The 26,382-nt window shown below is 45.4% G+C and overlaps 1 protein-coding gene across 1 annotated transcript in view; it reads right to left on the bottom strand.

The window, feature by feature from the left end:
* Window positions 1-6,651: 6,651 nt before the first annotated feature.
* Window positions 6,652-26,382, bottom strand: part of LOC144143206 (venom metalloproteinase BumaMPs1-like) — a 198,650-nt gene continuing 178,919 nt past the window's right edge. Inside the window, exons 11-14 of the mRNA XM_077674996.1 lie at window positions 25,438-25,605; window positions 11,737-11,872; window positions 11,527-11,631; window positions 6,652-6,770 (exon numbers count right to left, since the gene is read on the bottom strand). Of these exons, the coding sequence (XP_077531122.1) occupies window positions 6,735-6,770; window positions 11,527-11,631; window positions 11,737-11,872; window positions 25,438-25,605 (445 nt within the window). The 3' untranslated portion in view covers window positions 6,652-6,734. The remainder of the gene's footprint in view (window positions 6,771-11,526; window positions 11,632-11,736; window positions 11,873-25,437; window positions 25,606-26,382) is intronic.

Here is a 26,382-nt window from a genome sequence, read left to right as displayed (position 1 = left end):
TGACTGGCTAGGGAAGCCTGTTTTACCGCAGGCAACCAGAAAGGCATAAAACATGAAGCACTTTTTGGGGGCATTTAATCCACACACGGGCAGGGGCGAAGCCAAAGGGTCTCAACACCATTTTGGTGATGCAAACTACCGGTTGCAACTGATGGTATAATTGACTTAGGTTCCCTTTCGCTTTTATTTTTACGCCCAAGTCAGCGCCTGCTTCCGGCCTCCACAAGCTAGGGATTTGTGCATTTGCAACTACTGCCGACACAGTGGCCGGTCGAGTATTCCCGGCCAATGCATTCGAAGGCGCATTCGTTTGATCGCAAGCAACGGATTCGCAAGATCAAGCACAACACAGGTGGCGAGGAATGCCAAGCACATAACAATCTTGGGGTCAGGCATAAATGTGATAGCAGGTTTCTTCAATTGCGACCAAATGTTAGCCTGGAAAATGTAAAATCAGCCTGGTGATCATTACATTGTTCTGTTCAGACACCCAAGATCCAGGCCTGTTTTTTTGAGTATGTACGGCAAGAATTCTTCAGATATAAAACAATGTGACACGTTTTTTTCGCTTATGTAAGTAAAAGCTACGTTATTTTTGAAAAAAAGAAAGTGTGGATCGAAATTTACAGCTACGGTTGTCTGTAATTGCCCGCCGGTTGCATTTGCTAACCGGCGGGCAATTGCGTGGGCAACGTGGCATGGTGACAAATATTTTTGCTATTGATGCTTTCCCAGAGGCACAAAAAGAACAACAGAGCGTGAGCCTGCGCTTGCGCTGTATCCGGTTAAACACTGGAGAATGGCTCCAGATATCTTGAGAAAGGCTCGGATTTTCTGAAGACGTTTATAGTCGGTTCACGCTAATATTTCTTAACTGCGTCAAACCGCGAATCATGTATTCCATATTTGTTTGTGTGTTGCACTCTCTTCAATAAAATAATAGAATGATTGTATTTCCATTAGACCCAAGATTGTGTGATATACGGATGGATTGCGGTGCGTTGTATTTTCTGGCACACAGCACGCTTTCCGTTATTTCATTCGACAGTGTTGTGTAGAGCGAGAAGAAAAGACATGTGATCGTCGGTTATCACGCTACATCTATTTCTCCTACAGTGGTATCCCAACGACCACGTGTAAACCATTTTGCAAGCGTTTACAACACGTCTTATACACTGATTTTGTACTACAACCAAAATGAACTTTAGTGGTCCTTTTTTATACTAATTCTAAACCAGACTTTTTCGCCGTTTACAAAACCCCTTTTAGATTGTCTAGAAAAGATTGAGCCAGCCGGATATTAGCAGAAATATAATACGTTCTCGCGACGACGGGTGCCTTTTTTGAATTGTTTTGTGGCCATGTTCTGTCTGGGATATACGCAGCATATACGTTTTGCGACATTTTCGTGCTAGCTAGGGTGATCCGACCAAATTTTAAGAGATTTTAACAACTTACATTGTAAGTTTACTTCCCTAAAAATTCCATTCGTAGGTTTGCATAAAAGTCTTTTCCAATTTTCTTTTTCTACTTGTTTTCATTGCACCCACTTGTACTTCTTTTGCCTGTCAGCATGATGCTAGTGTTTGCATTGTTCATTTTAACTGTATGCCGCCCCTAGGCCCCGCTCTTACCCTGCAATACCCTTTGGGGGTTTTCAAGCAAATAAATAAATAAATAAATAAATAAATAAATAAATAAATAAATAAATAAATAAATAAATAAATAAATAAATAAATAAATAAATAAATAAATAAATAAATAAATAAATAAATAAATAAAATAAATAAATAAAGCATGGCCCCGCACGTGATTGCGGAATTCTGTATGGCCAATTAAAAGGCAGAACACCTCCATGCCAAACGTCACCTGTTAGATCTCATCGTGCAGCTAATCCATACAAGAAAGGCGACTTGCAAGGAAGCATAATGAACACAGTAAAACAAAAATTTACGGCACTCAATCTCCGAAAGTAAATGGCCAGCTGAGCCGTGGTGCGTTTGTCACTTAAAAAAGACGGTCAACGTGACTTTAATGCCGCTATGATATACACAGATCAGCCTACTCGCAACTTCAGAAACGTTTTCTAAAAGACGTCCAATGTATTTACGCACACCGCTGGGTTGCCATTTTAGACTGGCTCGGTATAATATCGCAAAAAGAAGGCATTTTACGGAAAAACCGTAGGCTACTTTTTCGGTCCGGGCACATGCACATTGAAATCACCGACAGTGACAACACAGGTATTGTGATAACCGCTAACCAGCAGTACGATGACAGTTTCAGAAAACCTAAGAATTTGCTAAGTACTTAAGCCCTAACCACATGAACGTGGAGCGTTGGCGTCGTTCCGCGGCACCGCGCCGACCCGCAGGACAGGCTGAGGAACCGCAGGAGAGCAGCGAAGTAGCGCTTCAGCCGTTGCGTCGACATGTGTATAAACTCTATTTGTATAAACGTTTGTATAAACTCTGCTATTTATGTAAAGCTATTTTTGACTGCTCATGAAAAGGTTTATTTGATTGCTTAAATTCAGTAATCAGGACCCTAGATTTGCAATAAAACATACAGCTGCCTTTCTTTATTCATTGCTACCAATGCCTTGGGTCCAGTTTTGAAATCCTCAAATTGTATTTAAAGTTATCAGCGTCAAATCTGAACAAAATAAGTGAGCTTGATACACAAAAACGTACTCGAACAATTTATTTCCTTGCAACTTGGTGCCTTACGTTGATGTTATGTACTGACTGCTTCATAACCGTAAGCAAAACAGATTTCAGCGCTGCCTTGCTACTTAGGTTACATTCGAAAGTCAGTTGTAGTATAAAAGGTAAGGTACCCTGGCACTCTGACATTCTGTAAACATTCTGATCGAACCATCACCCCAAAAAACGAGGTTTCGCCAAGATTAAAACCTTGGACTTTCAGAACAGAAGCCCAACTCTCAACCTCTCGACCAGTTTTTTTTTTCTTTAATGCATGCAAATTTTAGAAAACTTTAGAAAAATCCAGACAAGACACCTAGCACAACAATATAAACATAAGGGGCAGCAAAGGGCAAGGACACCAGTCGAACAAAGATAGGCACCATTTCAAAACTCGGGCAAGCAAACGCACGCATCGAAAAGAGGCAGCGACTGCGGTGGACCACTCAGCGCAGCAGAAATGCTCCGCACCAAAGCCGCCTGTTCCCGAAAAATGCACTTGGTCGGCCTACGGTGTTTCGAATACCGATCAGTCATGCGGCACTTCCACAAACTAAACAATCTTAGGAGAACAAAAACGTCATATGGCAACCAATTAACATCTTGAAATGGGAGGAAGCGAATGGTGTACGGGGTGATGTCAATATCCTTTTTAGTCTCCGCTGCAAAACGTCCCAGAAGAACACAGCGTCCCGGTACAACACAAAGCAATGATCAATTGTATCTGGTCGACCTCACAGGCGACAATTGTCCGACCCAAGAACAGACATTCCCTTTTCGCGCAGCCATGTCTTAATTGGAAGTGTGGAAGAATGAAGCTTGAAGAAAAATGTTTTTGCATTTGGTGGCATACACATGCTCATAACGCGCTTTAAAACATTGGTTTTCTGGGGGCCTAAGTAAGGCTGGCGATAAACAGGCACCGGGAATAGACTTTCAAAAAGACTGCTCGTCATAGTTTTGCTTGACATGCTGAACAGATATTCCGAGAAAACCCCGTTGTAAGAAAATGAAATGACTCCACGACCTCTTTGAGAAATCCCCATGGAGGCTTCGTTTGACTTCGCCCGTATATATAAGCAACAAAGGCAAATGGAAACTTATGCGCTGCTGAAGTACGTTAGTAAAAGTGGGTCATCAACCAATTTGTAGAACAAAAAACGAGACACAAGTTGGTGCACAAGCAAATGCATGAGCCCAACACCCCCTGCCTTTGAAGGAAGAAACAAGTTGTCCTTGCGCTTGGTTCCAATTGAGAACACCACACAAATGTTGCAAAAACTTGATGTAGGGTCTGAGCTATTGATCGCGCACTCTGAAGAACTTGCAGCACATAAAGGAGCTTTGTAGCAAGGAAGACATTATACAATCTTGCACGTGCAAACACAGAGAGGTCTTGCCAAGACCATGCCTGCGATGCGCGCCTAACTTGCGTGAGTGGTGATGACCAATGATGCCCGCGTGGGGGGGTAGTTCGAAAATTCGGCATGCTTGGCCTAGGCTTCCAAATAATATTGCCGAATGTGGTTTATTTTGGCCGTATTTATCAAATTTGGGTGGTCATCACGCGTGTTTCTTACGCAATGCTCTCGGAGGCAGGGCCAATGAAGGTAGTACTACAAGCGATATAACTAAAGCTACCTTAGTTGGGTCAAGAAAAGCTATCGCACATTATCGGTCTCCTTTTCGCAAGCCATGGTAGTCGCGAATAGGATCGATGCACAGTTAGAATTCTGGAGTTGATAGCGCTTACGCGTTATGCAACATGTTGCAGACGAGCTCCATCCTGCTAATACTACAGGAAATGCACCCAGAAATTCCTTACATAACTCACAAAAAGCTAAGGGAAATGCCCACTCGGCCCGATGGAAGCCAAACAAGCCAGAAATAAAGGACCGCTTTATAACACAAATAGCTTGCAATTTGTCTCAAGGCAGCCGATTACCGCTGGTTAAAAATAATTTCTTTCCCGATGCAAAAATGACCCCAAATCACAAGATCAGCAGGAAACCCGGATGCTGCTGCCAGTATTTTTTTCGAATGCTTTCTCACGCTGAGTCGACACCGATATCTGGCGAGCATAGACTTCGGCGTCGCTCGCGCTTCAGCTCACGTCGCTATGCATACTTGGCGACGGGCACTCACGCGCGTCGACGCGTGAAAACGCGGAAAGTACGCTACATGTGGTTGAGCCTTTAAAGTGTGTGAGCTTTGTTGACCAAGTTAACGGTTGAGAGGCTTTGCTTCTCCGCGAGTTCTAAGGTTTTCGTTTCCATGCCTCTTGAAACGATTTGCTTTGCGATCTCCTCCTACTTGATGCTTTCGATTGCGTCTGGTCTACTTTCCCGGCATGGCGCCCCTGCCTTTGTGTTTTCTCTTCTGTGTGGGCAAAGCGCAATATGTGGGATGCCTCATGCTTGAAAGACGCGCGGAGTTTCGGTCTTTTAGCCACCAGTCAGCAGGAAAGTATGTAAACAAAAACTCACAAGCCGATTAACGCACACAAAAGAACCTACCACTTTCAGAAACGCCTAAAGATACAAAGAAACTTTCATAAGTTGCTTTGGGGCGAGGTGTGTGTTATTAGGGCTAGGGGAAATTTATGGTAGCATACCCTTATGAGCTTTTTTATATAATCACTTTTTAATTCACGAGCAAAAGTTTGGCAAGTGGGCAGTTATGTTTTTCAGAGTTACCAAAGAGAGAACACAAGAGTACGTTGTCCCAAGACACCTGTTTTTCTGCGCTGCCGACGTTGGCAGCGAATATGTGATGCCGGAGCCGAAACCCGGTGCGCGCCGTCTCTACGGGGTCCGTGTCTCCAGTCACTGCTTTAGCGCGTTGTTAAATTCTGATGGGCCAGTATAGTCCACCCATAGTGAGAGAAATGTGAAAGATGGAGATGAATCCTAACCCAGCGTGCGCACATTGTGAAGCCTCAAATTTGCTGATTAGCGATTCCTAATATCGCAACAATTCATGCTCACTTCTTCATGTAATTTCCACGACTACAAGCCGCGATTGTTTCGTAAAACTCTGGGCGATGTGCGGGCTGTATGTTCTAATTTTTCCTTAGCTGCATTCCTTAAGAACTGAGTCTTCATTGGCAAGATGGGATCTTCCACCTCCTCAAAAGGTCTGTACATTTGAAACTAAATTTTGTTGATAGCGTATAATTTTTTTCGACTTATTTTTTCCACCTGCGCAACCTGAAACCATTCAGTTTTTTGGTTGGTGAAAGTTCGAAGACGGTGAAAATAATTTCGGTTTTCTGTGCCTTGTAATTCGCGGTATACATTTAGACAAAAGTGGTGAAAAGCTAGTCGAAAGCAGGTTGTTTATTTCAGTAAATGACTAAGACAGTAAATAACGGCAAACTAGCCAATCTGGCTGTGTGTTTGCAGTAATGCTAATTTGATTTGAAACCTTCGCAAATAATTTTAATTATGGCCAGTATTTCATGGCTTCAGAGATAATGTAACTCATGTCCATATGAATGCAGATGCTCGATTGTAGCTCGCAGCTGCTGATCTCTTGTGGAGATGCAAGGAGAACTTCTGCATGAAGGGGCCCTGCTCAGAACAATGCAGGCCGCGCCATCCTTATTCTCAGTGTTGGAACTAAAATAAGCTAACTACGTGTGCGTAAATATATAACATGATGCAGTAAGGAATGTACATGGCTTTCATTATAAAAAGTAAGTTGAAGCTCTGCAGTTGTATAGATTTAAAATGTGTCCGAGATCAACATTGCTTACTGCATCACCCATGATGCTAAAAATTCTTAAACTTGCGAAATTCTTCCAGAGGTGACGAAAGGCATGACTTGGCAAATGACCGCGTTTTCTTTGTCGGAGTACTACCGCAAAGTTTATGGAAAAAATTCAGCTGTCAGAAGATCAAAATTGAACACCCATACTTCTTAGACGCAAAATATTTAAAATGTACCTTTTATTTCCAGGCTTTTTTTATTTACTCATGTCGCAAATTTTGATAAAGGCACGTTAACAAATCTGCATTGCTCCTTCGATTACTCTGCTTTAAGGCATTTCCCAAGGAGGCATTGCTGGAAATGAAGAAATCGTGTGTAAGTCATGACCACCTTTACGAAAACGTTGGAAATAGCAAAACTGAATATCGTTTTCCAAAGCGGTGTCTGACATGCGGAAAATTTCAAGAAATTTCAAGACAAGAAAATTTCAAGAGCAAACAACATATAGTAACAAAGCCACAGATGACGCTGCCTCGAAGAAAAAAAAAGTTTATTGGAGCGAACGTGTGCTCCCCTAACAATTGAAAGAATACACAGGCGGCGAAGCAGTGGTCAACACAGTGACGTGCGTAGACGAGCGTCGGCTCAGCGGGCAATTATACTTCGGCGCGAGTGTTTCTCGAACCGTTGAATTACACCCAGAACACTTAGGCAAACGAAGAGTGTTCTAAGCTGGTGAAGTTAGTTCGAAACACTCTCCCTATAAGGAGATAACACATGCTATCAAATAATGTAACACGTGCTTCACTGGGAGCAGAGATAATATCGATAGCACAGTCCTGCGAAGCCGGTCGGCAAATCAAAACATAAATAAACAAACCCAAGGCATTGTTCGGGGCAATATACTTCTTCGGAAAGAGGGCGCTTACGTCGATGGTGCTACATCACTAACCCGACGCCAAGCTTTGCTCAAGTTACTTCACGGAATATGTCTGCATTTTCAAAAGAACGTGCAACACAAGGGCAGAGCAGTTGACCTTTTGTCATTTTTTTCCGATAGCAATGGTGGTTGTCGTGCACAATTGCCGCATTTTGGTTTTTGTAATTTTGCAACGGGAAGCGGCCTCTCCCGTTATTCTCCAATTATCCCGGTCCTGTGTTAACTGCGACCAATTTATCTCCGCAAACGTCCTGCTCTCATCTGCCCATCTAACTTTCTGCCGCCCCCTGCCGCGCTTGCCTTCTCGAGGGATCGACTCTCTTGCCTTCGCATTATATGCCCTGCCCATGCCCATTTCTTCTTCTTAATTTCTAGTGAGGCCGGGTTCAGAGTGTTGTCGCAATTGTCTTATTATTTGTAAATAATGATTGCATTTGACGTCTCAGCCAACGGAACTCCGTGAAACGCCGTTTTTTACATTCATAACGCAGGATCAACTTTTGCGTCAATAGCCTGAGCCTAATATGTCCTTAACACGAATTTGTGCCCTCACCCACTCCACTCTCTTCTTGTCATTTAATGTTACACTTATCATCTTCCGCTACATTCTTATCATCTTCCGCTTCCTCAATTTAAGTTGAACTGGTTTAGTGAGCCCCCAAGTTTACAGTTTACTGCACGCGTATTCTGCATCATCCAAATCTGTTTTGTTTTTAACCAACGAAGTGACTATTTGGCGTGTTCCGGGCAGCTGATAACACGTTATTGGGCCAGCAACTGATGGTGAAACGCTGTTCCTGAAATCTGCATCTTGTGTTTCTTAGTACAAAATACATAAATCTAGCTTTCTAATACACACAAGAGGTGCATCCTGACCATGGACATCAAGGGTGGCTTTGATAATGTCAGCCACCAAGCCATCCTTCAAGGACTAACACCTATGAACTGTGGGCAACGAATGTACAACTACGTCATAGACTTCTTTACCGGACGCACAGCAACCATAGAAATTGGTCACCTTCACTCGACGACATTCAGGACAATACCCAGGGGCACAACTGAAGGATCTGTGATCTCGCTGCTTCTTTTCAACATAGCGATGAAGGACTTTCCCCTCTTTTGGAAGATATCCCGCATCTCCGGCACGCACTGCACTCAGATGACCCCACCCTCTGGACCCCCACAGGATCTTAGGTGAGCAGCAAGATGCTATGCAAACAGCCAAAGAAGAGGCGCATCTTGATCGGTGGTCTAGAGGTCTCGAATGCGCACAAGAAAAATTTGCACTCCTTGCTCTCGGTAGTGGGACGGCTCAATGAAGGAAGCGGTAAATTCCGGATACGGAAATACACATAGCAGGCAAAGCAGTCCTAAAGGTATCCCATCTGCGCATTTTGGAACTTAGAATCCCCCTTTCACACCATAGCCCCACTACAACATGCGCTCAGTCAATTGGCTCACTTAATACACCGCGTATCAAAGCCGATTTGGATTGCAAGATTTGGACACCTTGAGCATGGTGCAGGCAATACTAGTCAGCCGGATGGCCAACGGTGCACGTACTTGGCTCTCAAAAAGAATGAGACAGCAAGTTGAATATCTTTATCCGCCAAACCCTATTGGACAGCCATAGGATTGCCCTGCAAGACATCGACTAAGAAATTGCTTCAACTTGTATTGGACAATACCTGGGAAGAGATAGAGGAAGCCCATCATACCTCTTAAATAGAACGCGTCAAATTAACGCCGACAAAACGCGGGACCCTAAGAAGATTGCACTTTAGAACGCCGCCAATACAAAAACACAAGGTTAGGATTCGCATAGATATTCGAGAGAACATCAGAGTAACGCCACCACCACATCACATGCACCCAATTTACAATCAAGTTCGCCGAATCGCACGAGCCAGGGTCATGGACGGCGAAACCTGACTACAAGGTACACTGACGCGCCTCATTCACAGCGGCCCGCCCACGTGGTATACGTCACCAATTCAACAGGACAAGAAATGACCTATCTCGCCGTTCGTACAACGCAGACGGAAACCGCAGAGGAAGTGGGTATTTTTCCAGCCGCAACGACTAGTGAGGACACAATAACAGTGCTTACGGATTCCCGAGCAGTCTGCCGCGGCTATCTACGGGGAAGAATCTCCAAAACAGCCCTCCGCATCCTCGAAACCAAGGGTCAGCTTCCCGAAATAGAAATCGTCTGGGTACCCGTAGACACATCCCTCGCCGAAAATGAGGCGGCCCTAGCCGCTGCCCGCGCGCACGTGCACCGGGCCATTATCTACGACGGATAAACATCGCCTTCTGCTCCTAAAACAGAACCTCTCGTAAAATATGGAGATATTCTGGCCCACTATCGCCAAAGCAGAAGAATATTCTCGGCTCCACATCACCAGTTATGAATACAAGAAGCCACGGGCCTGAGGAGAATACAAACTCCCATCCTCATCACACCTTTCTGGGCCACCTGTAATTTCTGTCCCTTGCCCGGCACCCTATACCACCAAGTATGGGAGTACGGGCAAACCCCACGCCTACCCCCAAAACCTTCCCCCTCTTACGAGCAGTGGGTGGCCTGCCTGAAAAATCCGGGCCCTGGGACCCATCGCATACTAGTGAAGAGGTCCTGGACTGCCAGCCAAGGCCAGGGCATCCCGGACTATGGAGCCCCCCCCCCCCACCGGGCGGATGCCCTAACAACAGCACCAGCGCTCGTGGAATAAACATTTATCCTTCCTGCTCCACTTGGGTCTACTGCATAGCCACTTTAAATATAAAAAGGATTGAGGTGAAGCCAATACATTTTTGGCATTAAAAAATGGCCCAACGTCAAACATGAACGATATATGTGGCATTGCGACTCAGTGCTACTGAACAATATTGATGTGTCACGTTGAAGCGTCGAAAAGCTTTATTTCTCACGACAATGTTTGGCCGCTTCTTACTGGTAAATTGCGAAGCTATGGTAATTTACCGTTCAGAACTTTCCCTCTGGCCAGAAATATTGCTTTTTTGGTAATAGTGGCCAACCTAAGGCCAACTCTAAATCAAAATAGGGCCGACATTTTATCAGGCTTTGGCCAAGCGAACAGTACCCCAGTTTAGAAACTATACTGTGTTTGAAAACAAGTGCAAATTTATTTTGCGTTCTTATTATCACGTAACATTTATTGCGTATTCATAATCGCTCAGTTTTGTGAAATATTTTAGGCATGACTTTTACGCGCAGACAAGTACGTATGCTGGGTATAATAAACAGCCCGTGTTAAATAAAAGAAGAAGAACCCCACGATTAAGGTTTTTCTTACGCGTTGCAAAAAGCAAAGGTTTTGGAATGAATTTCAGACAGGCGAGCCTTAAGTATTTCTAAACTTTAAGTTGTTCCGCATCCCTGCTTGTCGCCGGCTAGCTTTGAATAGGCAGGTTCTAACAATATTATATTATTTTATGTTTGGGTGTTTCTTATTGAAAATGTTTCAACTTTAAATCAGCGCTCGGATACTTTTAAATTATTTTTATTTATTCTAGGAAGACCACTAAAACTCATAAACTTTCTCTAAGAATATTAAGTAATCTAACCGGTCTCTTGCCAGCCAATGCGAGTAACTTTATACATAAACTGTTTTATTGTCAAAGTTAAACCATGCTAGGTACATGAGAACGCAAACCTAAGTACTTAACTACTACTGTTAAAGCAACAGTACGGTACAATTGGGCCTCCGGTCAGGAAGTTTTATATGTGCGAAGTACTTGTCCAAACACCTACTTTCTGAAGCGTGAGAAATATTTTTCGCCCAGGATATCTGGAGGATGTATTGGTTTAACAACAGGTGGGTCACTAAGGCCTGCGGCATTGGCACCAGTTTCAGCATGTGTAACATTGGGAAGTTAGCGAATTTTTTTTGTTTTGTTTTCACGCCAGTAACAAAATCTAGAAGCCATGAGTATTGCTTACCCGCTCAGAACACTGGGGATAACGGCAAAATACCATTGAGCGGACAAAGTCTCCTCATTTAGGCTATAAGAAAGAAATCTTCGATAGTGGGGTTGGGGCTACAGAATAAAATGGTTTCTATCAGCTCTACAGCACTGGCGACAAAAAAAGGTAACCAAATTCTTCGCGGTGGCAGTAAGAAGTAACGGTTGTAGATTGCGTACCATTGTTCCCCCTCTTTTTTGATCACAAGGTGTGCCATCAGGGACGGTAAGAAGATGAGTTTCTGTGCCCGTACACTCAACCGTACAATTCCGCACTCCCCGCGCCTGTAAAACAAGTACAGACAAGTTAATACAAGAAATGCAGTTCACACATTCCACATTTATGGCAGTTTTTGGTCATTCAATGGTTACTTCTATATTTCAAAGTACCTCGTTGTAGTGCATTTGAGGATCACTGGGGTAGCAGCTTTTGCAGTAGTTTTCTCCGGAAGTATGGCGACCCGGCAGACCAGGCTTCTTTATGCTTGGTTTCACTCTCGTCGTCAGGCAAAGCCATTCTTTGTGACTAGAAAAGAACGGAACGGCGAAATAAGAATTATAGGGCGCGATATCATTCTTGTCATCTCGGCAATTGTCTACAAAGAACTGAGGCCTAGCAACGCTAATGTGAAATCTCCTTAGGCCACAAGTCCGAACATTTGCGTCCCATGTGGTTGGGATAGAGGTGACTGCGGTGGTTGAACAGCTGCATTCTTACCATTAAGCCACATGCACTGGTACTCAGAGCCCAATAACGCTCGCTTCAAGTGAACCAGTATAATGAAGTTTCATGTCGGACCCCAGTCCACACTATAGACATAGTCACTAGTTAAGGAACGACTGCTTTCTTTAGGCGGATCCCGCAAACAATAATATATAACCTAGAGATATTGTATAGAATTGTTTGTACGGTAGACTGTGTTCTCCAATGTTATATGTGCCCTAAACAGTCTTTTGAAGGAAGAATGGTGCGGCGAAAGGCTACGTGACAAGATACGAAAGAGTTCCGAGGAAAGGCTGGAGGGTTGAAACCAGTAATACGTAGGGCGACCTGCCGTTTAGGTATTAAACATATCGAACTTAGGTGTCGCGGATGCAGTGTTGGTCAACGTGCTGAGTGCATATAATGTCAATTTGTGCTTCAAACCATGCGCTTTTCTATTAAGCGCGGCCGCCGTGCTACGGACTCGGCTGAGGACATTAAGTGGTTACGCCTGGTTCGAGGTCTGTAGCATCTTAGGTTCTGCGGCCTCTATAAGAGAAGAGCGTGACTCTTTTTTCTTCGCCGTTGGCTTAGCTGTGCACGCGATCCTACTGCCCGCTTCGCCCAAACACCGACGTCAACCAAGTAATTTTACGGGAGGAGACCTATTCCAATTGTGTGCTGGTTATAAATCTGTAAAACAACATTACTGCATTATCCCCGCACACTCGTGCCTGGTGACATCGGCGGCCGCGTCGGCGGGACGGCTGTGCCATTTGCTTCAGCGACGGTTGTTCTAGGTCTGTTTGGGTATAGCTTCGTGTTCATTAGACGCTTCCTTCGCACGGCTTGAATAACTTGCTCGAATTCACCTCTAGGGTAACCCGGACCCGACGGAATTATGTGGTCGTATGGCAAAAATACGTTAAGGATTGGTGGGAAGGGCGGGAAAACAAAATTTATTGAGCACATATAGATATCTGGCCCCCAGAGAAAAGCAACCCTTTGCGCACTCCTTGCAACGACTGGGATTCCGTTTTCTATATTGGTGAAGACCAATTCGCCTGTGTTTTGAGAGGTATTACAAATGGCCAAAGGAGCAACTGGATCTGATAAACAAAGATTATAAAAGTTTGATCAGCTTTCCCGCCATTCTCAAACTTACTAAACTAACTAGTTTTGTCGGTATAAATCAGAATCACTAAGCTGACATGTCAAATTGTTGCGGTGTCGGCGCTTGTGTCGCGCAGTTCTGTAACACCGAGCTAGCACATCAGGATGGCTAGGTCCTGCTGTTTCACCCTTAAGAAACGTTCCTCTCCGCTTTCTTTCCGCCCACGCACGGCCGAGCTACACAGGCCACATCCGCCGCTCTATCCCGGCCGCGGCCGGCGCTGCTGCGGTCGGGACTCCACCCCAAAAATGTCTGGTAATGGCTGTCAGAATCCCTCGTTTCATTCTTTGTAGATCAACGATCGTGAATTCAAGGGACGTCGCATGTGAAATTATTGTGGGTATCCTTTAAAGCTATGCTTTCCAACCACCTTTGCAGCGTGGATTAGAGCCAATTTCTGATTGCTGTCTTTAGCCGTTCTAATCGACATCCCTAAGGGTGCGTTTAGCGCCTTCTCTGATCATATCAGTGTCTATTCATCGAAATCTTATACTTCAGTTATTGATGGCTGAAAACAATTTTACGGAATGTCGTTTAATCTTCTTTACACGGCGGGACGTATCCATGCCGATGCAGCCTGACGAATTTCTAAAAATGTTCCTGTGGCACTTTTTCGTTTTTCTTTCCTGTCTGCATTCTGCAAAAGATGCTTTCTTAGCAGTTGAGCAATAAAGGATGGAGGACAAGATGATGATTGGAGACACGCCGCCATTTTTAATTAGGAAAAGGCCTAAACACAGGCATTCACGGAATGTAAAATTTCGGGGTTTATTTATACAACCAATTCGCTACATAAAGAGGCAAATAACTACACCACTCCGCCGCCAGAATACGGATGCTCACATACGCAGAAGAAAACTCACAGAACACTCTTTTCAACCCTCTTGTTGAGGCTTACGTCACCCGCTCCAGAGCAGCACTACGCGGCGCACTCTCCTTGGACGCCCGCCGGTACACAAATACGTACAATCGTGATGAGTTGAAATACGAACAACAGTGCGTGTAGTGTCTTTTATATGATCCGTACATACAGCATTTGGTAGTCCGCCGGAAAAAGCACGCTCAGAATTACTTCCTACACACATTACTTCAAAAACCACGAAGAAAAAATAAAATATTTTTATTCGAAAGATTGGGTGTTGTATACTGCCCCCGAGTTTTCTGGCAGGAAACGAAGCTTTGGTAACTGAAAAGGTAACCAATTTCGGCCAGAAGTTTGATTATCGCACTGAATCGTGTATTTTGTGGCGTCTCCGGAGACCTTGGCGGAGAATTATCTAGGGGATGTACTGAAGCGAACGTAATTGTTCGGAATAGTGCTGCAGCGAACGGTGGAACACCTTTGCTCTCAGCCATCCTATATGAAGCCACCATACAGCTCGGGGCATCTGACCACCCTCTCTTTGTTTTTGACCGGATTTGTGCCTGGATAATCTTGTTACAGTCGATAATTCTGGTTTAGTAAAACATTTAGTACGACTGACAAACAGAGTCACAGAAGACAATGTCGCGTATGCAAGTTGGCTACGTCAGTGCAATGCACCGGATTGCTGTGCAGCTATAACCAGCATAGTGAGCGCAGTACGCACTTGTTTTTCTATTTTTATGTGTGCATTCTTAACTTTCATTGTTTCCTCAAAATTTGTTCTACCATAAAAAGAATCCGAAATACATTTATGCGCAAATAGCTTGTTCTGCAAGCTTATAAGCGCTGTTGAATTTGCGACAGGTTTTGCCGGTGGCGGCCAATCGCACAACTGCTCATAATACCTCGTATCTTCGTGTGGGTCGTATGACCATTCTTTTTTCTTAATTACAGTTAAACCTGGATGTAGCAAAGTTGACAGAAATTCGTAGTTTTTTGTTACATGCCGGTTTTCGTTACATGCAGTGTTCGAGTTAAGGTTCGCGTGAATGAAACAGAAACAAAACGAAAATGTTATACATCAGTCATGGTGAACTCTCCAGTTATCGTCGCCATGTTCTTTACCCCCGCGGCTCCTCCTGAAAGCCGCAGCAGCGCTGAGGTTCTCACCCCGGGTATCTTGAACCGACAAACTCAACCTGCGATACAAAATTGTACATTTATTTTAAATACATTACAGTCAGGTGCCTACACAACAGTGCTCGGTGGAGCCAGAAGACGACGGACCAAGAGCTGCGACGCCCGGAGAGCGTCTGTCTGCTGTCTCCATCTTCCCTTCATCTGGCCGATGAGGGCCGGGGAAGGGTACAAAGCGAGTCCTGTTCGTCGGGCTCTACCTCATGTGGTGGCCGTTAGGACATCTGGTGCGAGGAAGTGCGACCTTTCTCGGAATGCGCAGCGTTTGAAAGCGCCGCGCGACACTGTCTTTCCATTTCCGCGTTTGTCTTCCCACGGCCAGGGCCAGTTAGTGCGTCGAAGCGCCCGAAACCTCCACCGCCACTGTGAAACATAACTTTAGGAATGTTTCACACATCCCACACCACGCACGAAGACTTGCTCTACTGCTCCTTCAGTTGACGATCCAATACTCTGATTGACCAGTGCCTCATGACCCTCGCTGCAGGTCACCATGACAGAATAGCCCGAATACCCATCTGGCTCATTCAGAGCGAGTGGCATTTAGAAGGCGGTACGCACCGGCCGTCGTCCTCCCAAAACAGCCTTGCCATGCAGCGCACCTCGTCGAGCAACAGTATCATGGGCCCCTCTCCTCCTCGTTTTCTCACTCGAGAAGCGACCACTGCTGTCTCACCAGCATGCGTTTGCAGCCACGCTGTACTTAGGGGAAGCTGACTGACGCTTACGCCCCTTTCTAGGCGGCCCCTCGGGTTCGTCCTCTACTGACCCACCGTACGCGCACGAAGCGTCATTCTCTACGACACCCCTTGGTCAGCGTAAGCAGCAGAATGCTGCTTCATCACCAGCCTGTCTACGCCCACTGCAGGGCAAAGGCCTCTCCCATTATTCTCCAATTACCTCGGTCCTGTGCCAACTGTGACCAATTTATCCCCGCAAACTTCTTGATCTCATCTGCCCATCTAACTTTCTGCCGCCCCCTGCAGCGCTTGCCTTCTCTAGGGATCCACTCTGTTACCCTTAATGACCAGCGGTTATCTTGCCTTCGCATTACATGCCCTGCCCAAGTCCATTTCTTCTTCTTAATTTCTACTAATATGTCTTTAACACCAGTTTGCTCCCTGACCCACTCCGCTCTCTTCTTGTCCCTTAATGTTACACCTATCATTTTCCGCTCCATTGCCCGCTGAGTCGTTCTCAATTTAAGTTGAACCCTCTTAGTGAGCCTCCAAGTTTCTGCCCCGTAGGTGAGTACCGGTAAGATGAAGCTGTCATACACTTTCTTCTTCAACGACAATGGTAGGCTGCTATTCATTATCTGAGAATGTCTGCCATATGCACCCCACCCCATTCTGATCCTTCTAATTATCTCTGCCTCATGGTTGGGATCTGGGGTCACAACTTGGCCTAAGTATATATATTCGCTTACCACTTCCACTGCCTCGCCATCTATCTCAAACTGCTGTGCTGTCCCGAGGTTATTGATCATTACTTTAGTTTTCTGCATATTAATTTTCAGGCCCACGGTTCTACTCTGTTCGCCCACTGCGGAAAGCATGCTTTGCAATTCGTCCCCCGAGTTACTTAGCAAGGCAACGTCATCAGCAAATCTGAGGTTACTGAGGTATTCTCCATTAACCCTTACTCCCACCTGTTCCCAATCCAACGTTCTGAATACTTCTTGTAAGCATGCTGTGAATAACATTGGAGAGATTGTGTCTCTTTGTCTGACACCCTTCCTTATAGGTATTTTACTGCTCTCCTTATGGAGGATGATGGTAGCTGTAGCCCCATTATAGATATCCTCTAGTATTCTTACATAATGCTCATCTACCCCCTGGTTCCGTAATGCCTGAATGACTGCTAGGGTTTCGACCGAGTCAAATGCTTTCTCATAATCTATGAAGGCTATGTATAGGGGTTGAGTATACTCAGCGCACTTCTCTATCACCTGATTGATCGTGTGAATATGGTCCATTGTTGAATAACCTTTACGGAACCCTGCTTGTTCTTTAGGTTGACTGAAATCTAAGGTTGCAGAAATTCGGTTAGCGATTACCTTGGTAAATACCTTGTAGACGACTGACAGTAAGCTGATCGGCCTGTAGTTTTTCAAGTCCTTCATGTCGCCTTTCTTATGGATTAGGATGATGTTCGCGTTCTTCCAAGATTCCGGTACCATTGCGGTCATTAGGCATTGCGTATACAGGTTTGCCAGTTTTTTAAGTACAATTTCTCCGCCATCCTTCAAGAGGTCTGCTGTTATCTGATCCTCACCAGGTGCTTTGCCCCCTTTCATTTCTTTCAAAGCCTTTCTTACTTCTTCGGTCGTTACTGGTGGGATGTCTATCTCCTCTGAACTACTGTCTCGTTCGGCATTATCCTGTATGTCCCGGCTACTGTACAGATCCCTATAGAACTCCTCGGCCACTGTGACTATTTTATCCCTATTTGTGATGACATTGCCTTGCTTATCCTTAAGTGCATACATCTGATTTTTCCCCACGCCAAGACGTCTCTTTATTGCTTTCAGGCTACCTCCGTTGTTTACAGCGTATTCGATCCTCTCCATATTATACTTCCGTATGTCAGCTGTCTTGCGCTTATTGATTAACTTCGAGAGCTCTGCTAGTTCTATTCTGTCAGCTGCGGTAGAGATTCTCATGGTTTGCCGTTTCCTGATTAGATCTTTCGTCTCCTGTGAAAGTTTACCAGTATCCTGTCTAGCCATAGTGCCCCCGACTTCTACTGCACACTCCGTGAGAATGCGTGTAAGGTTGTCGCTGGCTTCCTGTGTCGTAAGCTCGGCTTCCTCGTTAAGGGCGGAATATCGGTTCTGCAGCGCGATCCTGAATTCTTCTACTTTACGTCTTACTGTTTGCTCATTTATCGGCTTCTTTCGTACTAGCTTGTTGCGGTCCCTCCTCAACTCTACCCTAATTCGAGATCTTACCATACGGTGGTCACTACACCTTACCCTTCCGAGCACTTCCACATCCTGCACGACGCCAGGGTTATCGCATAATATGAAGTCTATTTCATTTTTGTGCTCCCCATTCGGGCTCCTCCAGGTCCACTTCCGACTCTCCCGTTTACAGAAGAAGGTATTCATTATGCGTAGGTTATTCCGTTCTGCAAACTCAACTAGTAGGTCCCCCCTGCTATTTCTACAGCCCAGACCATAGTTCCCAACTGCCTTGTCCCCAGCCTGATTCTTGCCTACTTTAGCATTGAAGTCCCCCATAACTACAGTATACTGCGTTTTTACTTTAGCCATTGCCGATTCCACATCTTCATAGAAGCGTTCCACTACTTGGTCGTCGTGGCTGGATGTGGGCGCGTAGCCCTGCACCACCTTGAGCTTGTACCTCTTATTGAGCCTAATTACAAGAGCTGCTACCCTTTCGTTAATGCTGTAGTATTCGTCTATGTTGCCAGCTATGCTTTTATTGACTAGAAATGCCACTCCCAGTTCTCTTCTGTCCTCTAGACCACGGTAACATAAGACGTGTCCATTTTTCAGCACCGTAAAGGCTTCGCCTGCCCTCCTAACCTCGCTAAGCCCTATTACATCCCATTTAATGCCCTTTAATTCCTCGAACAACACCTCGAGACTTGCTTCGCTAGATAAGGTTCGCACGTTAAACGTTGCCAGGTTCAGATTCCATTGGCGGCCTGTCCGGATCCAGTGATTCTTAGCACCCTCTGCTGCGTCACAGGTCTGACCGCCGCCGTGGTCAGTCGCTTCGCAGCCGCTGGGGACTGAGGGCCGAGGGTTTGTTGGCGTATTCATGGGAGGTTGTGGCCGGTACTACACCAGGGTGGCCAATCCTGCTCTGGTGAGGGAGTGCATTACCGGCAATGGTCGCCGGGGTCAGGCCGCACCCCAAGCCCCTTTGTGCAATTCCATCAATACGCGGATTTTTTTTTTTTTTTTTTTAATCCGGTGGGAATTGTCCGGCACCGGGATTCGAACCACGGTCCTTCTGCACGCGAGGCGGGTGTTCTACCTCTACGCCATCGCTGCATCTGCTTCGTGGGCACCTTAACACTGTCATGCAATGCCGGAGAGGCTATCTGTTCAGTCACTGCAGTTCTACTTGATACTGCCTGGGGCTGCATTACATGAGCGGCCGTACCCTGATTCACACTTTCCTCTCTCAATTATCTGAAGCCTCCCATGGCAATCACAATTTTGCGACTCGACATTTGGGTATCTCCAGAAGAAGAAGATGCAGTGTGCGCGACACCAACTGCATCTGATTCCTCGCGCGATTCCCGTCCTGCTGCATCCTGCAAAGCCACTGGCCGCTCGCCAACGCCCCCGGAATGTTCTCCGTCTCCGCACGGTGCAACGACGGGCTCACGCTGAACTGAAGCCAGCGTCAGCCCCTTCAGTACTGCTGCTTTAACAACTGCATAGTTCTTCCGCTGCTCTTCCGCTGTTCTTCCGCTAAGCACCCTCTAGCCATTACGCTCAAGTAGGGAGGAATCACCACTGCTAGCCATATTTGGTGGAACATAGTAGGAGTCTAGCTTGGCCTCGGCACCAGCGAACCAATCAAGAACAAGCGCTTCCTGAGGGGGAATATCTACGAGCACCCCTTGCAGCATGCTCATGCTGTTTAATCTCCCATCGCTCTCGCTGCCTGATCGGGGAGGTGGTGGACTTGTTAGCGCATCTCAAACAATCACTCCTTGGACGTTCCGCTGCTAACTCCGCCTCAGCTATCTTCAATTTTGCCTGAAGTAGGGCAATCTCTTCAGCGAACGACATGGCTTCCCGAATCCTGACGCTTGCTACCTCGTCAGCCCTCACACACAGCTCCATCTGTCCATACCTAGCTAACTGCCTCCCATTATATCGAGGGCTGCTCCAAGAGTACCCCCTACATGTCATGGTAAGCCACACACCCAGGATCAAGTGAGGCGCTGACCTGCACAGTTCGGTGCTTGCTGTTATGGCCTGGATCTGTCGAGGGGGCAATACATGACGGCGCGGCTGCAGCCGCGTTCTCGTTTTCGGGGCTGCAGGGGTGATCCGGCCCCTCCGCCGAGGCGTCCGGCCGCTGCAGTAGAAGTCACTGCCTTCTAGCGTGGCCAGCTCACTCACTGCTCCAGCCGTTCCCGTTCAGCAGGCTGCTGCTGCTGCTGCATCCGCGGACCGGTGGTCAATCTGCGTTTCTGCCGCTCAGCAGGTCGAAGAGATTGCCCCGCTCTCCGTTGAGAAGTCCGTTGAGCCCCAGTCGAGCCGCTTCTCTACCTGTCTGGCGAGCTCGCTGCTCCTGCCGATCTCGTTCCGAAGACCGCGATTTCTCCGCGAGCTCCGTTCGCCAAGGGGCCGTCTCCCCGCCGGCTGGTCCTGCCGACTGCGATACTTATCGTCCCGTTGTTCTTTCCCCCCGGGGCTTCTTCTTCAAGCCGCAGCAGCGATGAGGATCTCACCCTGGGAATCTTCAACTGACAAACTCAACCTGCGATACAAAAATGTACATTTCTTTACATTACACCTAAGCGACTAAGAAAAGGTGTTCGGTGGAGCCCCAAGACTGCCGACAAAGAGCTCTGGCACCCAGACTGCGTCTGTCTGTCTTCATCTTCCCTTCAACTTGCCGCTGAGTGCCGCGGAAGGGGGAAAAACGAGTCCTCTTCATAGGGGTCCATCCCCATGTGGTGGCCATTAGGACATCCAGTGCGAGCAGGCGTGGCCTTTCTCGGAATGCGCCGCTTTTGAAAGTGCCGCGCGACACGTTCTTTCCATTTCCGCTCTGCTCTTCCCAGGGCCCTAGTGTGTCGAAACTCCCGACATCTCCTTTAAAGGATTTCACAGTGAAAGATGTTGGATTAGCACCCGCTGTGTTCCCAGGAACTCTTTCATTGCATGACACTCTAAAGAAGCAAGGTCATTTACCCCCGTATTCACAAACACAATTTACGTTTCACTTTTGCCTTTTGACACTTGTGTTTGCTATAACCCGTCTCAAGGACCAAACTTGTGCTGAAAGGGCGTCTTTTCGCGAACTTCATGCTGTTTGCTGCATTCAAAATTGTTGAGAGGGTGTTAGCTATGATACTGTAACAGACGGCGACTTTCTTCTTTCTCGCCAGCTGCGACGGCATTTGAAATTCATAGAGTGTCTTGAAAAGATGAAACGTTTCGTTTTCTGGCAGCAGAATTCATCTCCCATGAACTGTCACCACAGCGAGCCGTGGAGACACGCGACTACAGGCCGACAGGGAGGCCTAGCCCTTAAAGGACATCGCAGTGACATTGGAGACACACGGTAGTGTGCGGTGGGGCGAAGTGCGCTAAATTAGTATATTTCTCCTGCCGATGCTTCAGAAAATGCACAAAAACGAATGGATCATCAACGTAGCAAATTCGTTACATCACGGTTAACCGTCCAACGTATCTCTCCATAGAGGTCGCAAACGTGTTTCAGCGGGGCTGGAAAAGGGGAGTTGAAGAACTTTGTTAAATCCAGGAATTCGTTGCTTAGGGATTTGTTATATACAGGTTTAACTGTATATAGATTATTTGTTAAGTTTGCATTGAAAATGGTGTTTCTTATTCTAACAAGGCAATTTTTCGAATCAACCAAAATCGAATTTTGGTTGCGTGGACCTTCAACCCGCACTGCCGCAAGTGCGCCGGCTAAATTGGAAATGCATTCTTAATAAAAAAATGAAGACACAGTCCGCTCACTAGTGCTTTGTAGATTTTCTCAATTCACGAAAAAATATTTGTTTTTGTCCTGGCATTGGGCCCAGTTCAGTTCTGAATTCGTTGGCTATGTGCACAAGGCAAAAGGGAGTTGGGAAAAGTATTTCTTATAGCCAGGAAATCTCCAGCATTTGTCTCACTTTACGGCCTCTCCAGTTGGTAGGATCTCTCACCCTTGAGTTTTGCGTAAGATGAAATTCTTGTCGTGGTATCAGAGGTATTTATTTCGCGGGAATTCCTGTTTAAATAATTGTAACACAGTCAACAAGAACACCCAAAAGTTGTGATACCGAGAAGCGGCACATTTGCTTACCGTCGCAGAATCTACCCGAAGACATTGTGTAGAATTTGAAATTCTCAACATGAGGGAACACAAGCAATGATGATGATGATGATTGATTGTGGTATCCCTTTTGTATCGGGGTGATGACGCGTCATCTTAAAATACTAATATACCTATGTATTAAACTCTCCGTTTATTATGAGCAGTGCTCTGCCGGCAATCTCGAAAAACTTATTTGGAACAAATTTCTTTTTTCGGTTACAGGTTGCATTCAACGAGAACACCCAGAAGTTGTGACACCGAGGAGCGGCATATTTGCTTACCGATGCAGAATCTACCCGAAGACATTGTGCACAATTGCGTCCCAGGCCATATTCCACTCTCTGCTTTTCATCCGCCAGCATTCTAGTCTCCTCTTCGTCACCTTGAAAGCCTCAAAGTTAACAGCCTCTGTTCTAACCTTAAATCCTAGGGCTTATGGAAGCCGCATATTTCCTTTATGTAGACCTGGATGTATACCCTTGCATTCTAACACTATGTGTCGCGTAGTTTGTTTCTTTTCTGCAGACGACGCATACCCCATGATTTTGTGTATACTTCCCCACAAAGCTCTTAGTTCGGAAGCAACCTGCTCTAGCCTAAAAAAACAAAGCACTGCCATTGGAATTATCGCATAAATCTTCATTTCTGATGTCTAACTGATGTCCGTGTACATCCCACGCGAAGCTTTAGCTTCCACTTTTTCTTTCCATTCATTTGTTTCTATCTGTCTTGTCTCTTTTTTGCTTACCTTGGCTGTCTTGGACTCTCCCATGTTCTTTCCGTATTTGATCGTTTGCCTTCTACTCTTCCTTAGCCACTGCGTGTCCACGCTTTTCACGGATAGGTACCTAAACACCTTAGCTGTCCCGCTACGTTGATCCACTGCTCTCCACGTCCTCTCAAAACATATTTTCCACTGCGCTTCTGGAACTTCAAACGACGCCCTGCACTGCTCCGTCAGATGTTTTTCCATGGCCTACCGTTCTCTGGTTCACAGCGAGGCCTGATACAGCGTCTTAATTTCAGCAAGAGGAGAAGTGTGGCTGACTCAGCAAATAGCTGGATATTCCGGTCCATCGTGCTAGCAAGTAGTGCAAAGACACGTACGCTTCGTTCGACCATATTCTGACTTGTTCCCTAGCACTTATATTATTTTAGTAACTACAAAATAGCTTTTTATTCTCCATCCGTGAAACTATATCTGTTTTCAGTACCCATGGAAAAATTGTCTGTCGCTACCGTCGTGGCACGCACGAACCCAGCGCGGGAAATCTACCCCCATACCTTTGGCAAAATCTTTTTCCTACAAATCGCCAAAACCGGTCTGTCAAACAAACACAATAAAAATTGAACAGGAAGCAATGCTGTCCTCTATGGCTTTTTATCACTTCCCGAGTGTAGCTTCTGAATCTATTTTGGTCGACGTAAGTATCTTTTGTTCTGTTGGCTCCCCGCACTCGGTGACTAATCTTTATATGGGCTGCACGGGAGAAACAATTTGGGCAGTAGCAGCTGCCACCATATCGCTGGCCGTGTCCCCAGGTAGTGTGCCACGTGAAGGTTACTTCCAATCTGCCTAGATACTGAAAGCACGTTTCAGGGAAGCCCGCTTTTTTACTTGCGCCCCAAAGCTACACCTTCAGTTTGAGCGTTAATCAATAGCTAGCTTCAATTTTACTTTTAAAGTATTGTTTTTAAAATCAGTAACTAACGTATTTGAAAGAATAGCTTTATATATCTGGCGGATCAACATTCTTATCGTTTTCCAATGTGTCACAGATGTAGGTTTTTCAGGAATATGGAGGTTTGGCGCCGTAATTTGTCTTTAAGTAGCCTGATGAGCTTTACAATCCAGTGGATTGATGGGTTTATTGGCACTTTTCGATAAGCGGCTAGAGTATCAGCGCCCTACGTCACTAGGTAGGTGGGTAAGGAATTTTTTATGGTTGTGAGTCTTCAGCTTCTGCGCCAAACAATTTTCTAAAGCGGAGTATATGTTGCTAAAAGGTCACGCAAATAAATGTTGAGAGCCATATACTCCTCTGTGGCCCTATGCAGAAATTTTTATGGCTGTCTTCTTTGGATTGAGGGGTAATTCTTTCAATAGCTGGCAAAGGACAGCTCAATGGTTTCAAGTCTGTAGGCCTAGGGCTAAACATGGGTATATACCCACCCAAAAGACCTTTAACTTCTGTCTGTCTTCAGCTTTAGGGAAAATTCCTTTTAATACCTGGCAAAATACACCTGCGTGAACTCATGTCTGTACCACGTACAGATAAACTGCGGTCTATACCCACCCAAAAGAGTTGTGTTGCCGCTCATGTTAGGACTGAAGCCATAGAACTGTACTTTTTGCACGTCCCCCTACAAAAATACCGTCGTAGCGATGTAGATATCTTGTAAACCAATAAATAATAATATAGATATTTTGTTAGCTGGCTGAAGTAACATGAATAGCTGTGACTATAGATTAACAACGCTAGGATGCTATTTAGATTTCTATATACAATTTTAATGTTTAGAGCGCTTTGCCCTAGACACTTACAATTTATTAGCTGATAGCACCCCATTTTATGCCCTTTTATACGTCGCGAAACGGACACAAAGGCGGCGATAGCTCGCCATATATTTTACCACAGGTGTGCATAGGCCATTTTTGTGTGCGAGGACACAGAAATCGTGTTGTGATGGGCCGCTCATGACATTATTCTAGTAACCTTGAACCAGACTATATAATAAATGGAGCGTCAGTCTGGAGTACCTGAAGAAACCGGTATATACAAGAGCATTGCCGGTTTTAGGGGTGCAGTTCCTTATTAGGAACATATCATGCTCACAACTCAACCAGCGAGCAGTTTATTATGCATCTTATCTTGCAAGTATAGATTGAGCGTAATCTGGCTTTTCGGACGGGGTGATAACAAGAGAAGCCCCTGCTATTTGACGCACATAAAAATCAACAGGTCTTTTAGATGGATCGCAGGCAATTAAATTGCCCCAGAACAAATTTTTTCCAAACTTTTTTCTTGTGCATTGCCATTTGTACATCCATATACATTCACTGTAAAAAATACGCTGTATACCGTAATTTCTAGAGGCTTACCTGACTAGGTTCCTGATATCTTTTTTACAGCAAGGAGAAAACTTATACTGGTTTCTATTTGTTTTCACGTAACTCATTATGAATCCATCTTCCCATGGGCACTGCAACGCGCCAGTGTGTCCAGGAATATCTTTTATTGCTTCAGTTCCGTCGTGAACGCATCCTAACCTGGAATTGAAGTCAGCAAAATACATGGGAAAGTACAAACATATTTACTTTTTCTTATGTTTCGTGTGAAAAATTGTATGAAAAAATGTGAAAAATTGTGTGAAAAAAAAAGGGTTTTATTGCCAAGGTTTGGACAAAATGTTTGAATATCGCATTTACCTAATACCGAGAGGAAGAGTATACGACGATAGCAATGACGCGCCCGGAAGAAGATGTTTTAAGCATGCTTGATTAGATACTTTACATATTAACCCTGATCAATTTAGCAAAATTTAATTTTCAATCCTTTCCCTAGCCATAGAGCGTGAGCGGCAACAACTACTTTTACCATTTTCAGAGCCACTTAAAAGAAAAATAAGTGGATTTGCCTGTTTTGCTTGTACCAGCCGCAGGGTCTTTTTGGTCTTTACGAAACTGTGCCCATATTTGTCAAAACGGGTGGCTGCTCTATGTATCTGTGCAAACAGAGTCGGAGCAGGCGCTCATGCATTTTCTGGCAATTGTTTATTCTTCCCTTTGCAAAACCTGGTGGGCCGCGATAAGTTACGAACAACCAAGATTTCTACGTTGTACGACGACAATACTTTTTACCTACGAAATATTGATTCGAACGCAGAACGACGCAATTACGTCAGGTGTTACCTGCTAAATGCCGCAAGCAAGCTAGGCGGGTAGTAATATCATTACAAAACTAAACGTCATGATGTAACACCGTCTGTGATGTGCTATCAGGCCCCAAACATGTTTTAGCTCATTCCAGGTGGTTTGTTTGCCAAA

Source organism: Haemaphysalis longicornis, unplaced genomic scaffold (genome assembly GCF_048455015.1).
Source record: "Haemaphysalis longicornis isolate Haplotype H1 unplaced genomic scaffold, Haemaphysalis longicornis Haplotype H1 scaffold_6, whole genome shotgun sequence".
NCBI classification, from domain to species: domain Eukaryota; kingdom Metazoa; phylum Arthropoda; class Arachnida; order Ixodida; family Ixodidae; genus Haemaphysalis; species Haemaphysalis longicornis.
Note: the sequence above shows the minus strand (reverse complement) of the source record. Positions and strands in the feature narration are given on the sequence as shown.